Source organism: Gobius niger, assembly GCF_951799975.1.
Source record: "Gobius niger genome assembly, chromosome: 13".
In the NCBI taxonomy this organism is placed as follows: Eukaryota; Metazoa; Chordata; class Actinopteri; order Gobiiformes; family Gobiidae; genus Gobius; species Gobius niger.
In genome coordinates, this window is record NC_136864.1 from 8691172 (window position 1) to 8693760 (window position 2589).

At 46.6% G+C, this 2589-nt stretch overlaps 1 protein-coding gene across 1 annotated transcript; it reads left to right on the forward strand.

The window, feature by feature from the left end:
- Positions 1–226: 226 nt before the first annotated feature.
- LOC306972702 (uncharacterized protein) lies at positions 227–1123 on the forward strand (the record flags this gene model as incomplete). Its single annotated transcript, XM_079569402.1, has 1 exon — positions 227–1123. One exon carries the CDS (start codon positions 227–229, stop codon positions 1121–1123), a length of 897 nt encoding a protein of 298 aa, XP_079425528.1.
- Between the last annotated feature and the right edge of the window lie 1466 nt (positions 1124–2589).

The window sequence follows — 2589 nt, forward strand, 5'->3', positions numbered from 1 at the left end:
GGTAAGACGTCAGAGGCGAGACCACGGGCTCCCACAGTGCACTGGCTACACTAGACGCCTGACGTTACTACTAAGAGGGCAGCTGGGAGGTTTGCTGCCAAAAAAATCAGGCTCCAACAAGTGACTAGACGGTTTTTACCATCAGACAGGGCAACTTTGAGATGATTTTTGGAGAATGCGTTGGTAATTCAGCTTGTTTTAAGTGATTTTGATTGCTACATGGACAATGGGTGGAAGGCAATCTCGTCTGTCTGGCAAGGAGATAGATGAAGTCCGAGCCAAGCAGAGGCGAAAAAGCACCTTCCGACCCGACGACCAAGGCCTGTCTTCAGCTGTCGATCGAATCCGGCGACACACATCCGTGCATTTCGGCTATCGCACCCTGAGCTTAGCCATGCGCGGTCTGGACGAGCCCCCCACCGAGCTTTGGGAACTTCGAGAGCTTCAGAAGCTAAACTTATCCATGAATTGCTTCTGTTCGCTGCCCCCTGCCCTCGGCGCCTTGAACAATCTGGTCATCCTTAACCTCTGGGGCAACAATCTGTTGAGTCTGCCGTCCGAGATCGGGCTCTTGAAGAAGCTGCGAGTGCTTTTTGCCTGTCGGAACAGACTGAGCGAGTTGCCCGAGGAGCTGGGGTCGTGCACGTGCTTGGAAGTGCTCAGCTTGGCCAATAACCAGATCACTTCGCTGCCCAACAGCTTGGCGTCGATGCAGAATCTGACCAAACTCAACCTCAGCCACAATCGGATTTCCATCATCCCCACGTGCGTTTATAGAATGAAGAGACTGGTGTTTTTGCACCTCGCCTGCAACCGCTTGGAGACGATTGCAGATCAAATCCAAGACTTGGTCAATTTGAAAATACTGATAGTTGAAGGGAACAGCCTCCACTCTCTCCCTAAGACGATTTGCCAGCTTGATTCCTTAGAGTTGTTAAATGTTGACTTCAATGATTTACAAAGTGTCCCGGTGGAGATGTATTTGCTGAGCAGGCTGGGGAAGCTGGCCTGTCACCCACTGGATAAGGGACTCCACATTGTTCACAATCCGCTCTTAAAGCCGATACAGGAGGTGCTTCAAGGGGGACTGAGCGCACTTTATAACTACCTCAAACCGTCGTGAAAAAAGCTTGTAACCAAGGACTGAGCTGTGCTTGTCAATGGTGACGGTAACTCGGTTTGCAGCGTGAGAGGTTGTGGAGTAGGGAGATAGAAATCATGTTAGAGTGAACGGGGGACGTGTTCTCTGAAATTGACCCGTCCTTCAATGCGACTGGGGCAACGCGTCCGGAGCAGTGTGTGACATTCTTGATCAGAACATGCAAATACAGGGAGGATAACGTTGAGGGACTTTTGTCAGGAGGAGTGGGCGGCAGCAGTGAGCTATAAGGAGCAGAGGTGGGTAGAGTAGCGTGTTCTCTCAAGGACAAGAAAACGAATTCAAACTTAAAATTAAATCAAACTTCGATTCATTTTTGTAAAGCTTTTGCCAGATTTACTCACGCTGAAAAGAGTAGCCAACTGTTTTTTCTTGAGAGTATTATTCTTAATGGAACAGGCCACTGTTTTTCCATACTGAGATATATTTTCTTACCTGAGGCTAGACGAGTTGATGCGTAACTGTCTGGTCTTATTGCGTGTGCTCAGTCACGCAAAAAGACCAAAGATGTTGTTAGCGTTTAGCCTCTTCCAGCATATTCCTATGGATTCAAATAGCGCCCAAGCACTTCCACGTTTTCCTGATTTAAATACGGTTACGTGAGTAGTTACACCATCCAAGGTATTACTTCGTGGAGGTTGAAGTGCTCCTAAGGTGTTATTACGCCTCACAATATAGTACTACTTTTCTATCCACTTAGAAAATCTACATGTTTAATTTTGTGTGTACTTGGATCTTGTAGCAACTCACACAACCATATTTAAATAAGGAAAACGTGGAAGTGCTTGGTCGCTATTTGAATCCGTAGGACTATGCTGGGAGAGGCTAAATGCTAGCAACATCTTTGGTCTATTTGCGTGACTGAACACACACGTAAAGACCAGACAGGTACGCATCAACTCGTCTAAGCTCAGGTAAGAACATATCTCAGTATGGAAAAACTGGGGCCAGTTCCTTTAAATAATATCAGTCAACTAGAAATACAAAGTGGTGATTAAAAATACTCCAAGACACAGTTCAAACTTCATACTTGAGTAAATGTAGTTGAGTATTACCCACCTCTGCTCAGGAGCATCTTGCCTGGAGGATTGGCCTAAAGAGGGTACATAGATGATGCTAACAGAAGCCAAATGAGTTTCTCTGCTCTTTGTTTTGACACTCAGTCCGGAACATTTAGAGTTTTGTTTGGGATGGAAACAACGTAAGGGCGTCTACACAGAAAGATCATATTCTGGGTATTGAACCTGGGACCTTCTTGCTTTCCTCAAAGACTTTCACCGTGACCAATTCCTATTCGATGTTGTTAGATGCTGCGATGCGAGGGAGCTTTCCACTTTACCAGCGTGACATATTGTTCCTCCCCGACTCCGACTGAAACACGCAAACCAAAGCTAAAGTCAGTGGATAGAACAGTTCCCGTGAGCCGTGCA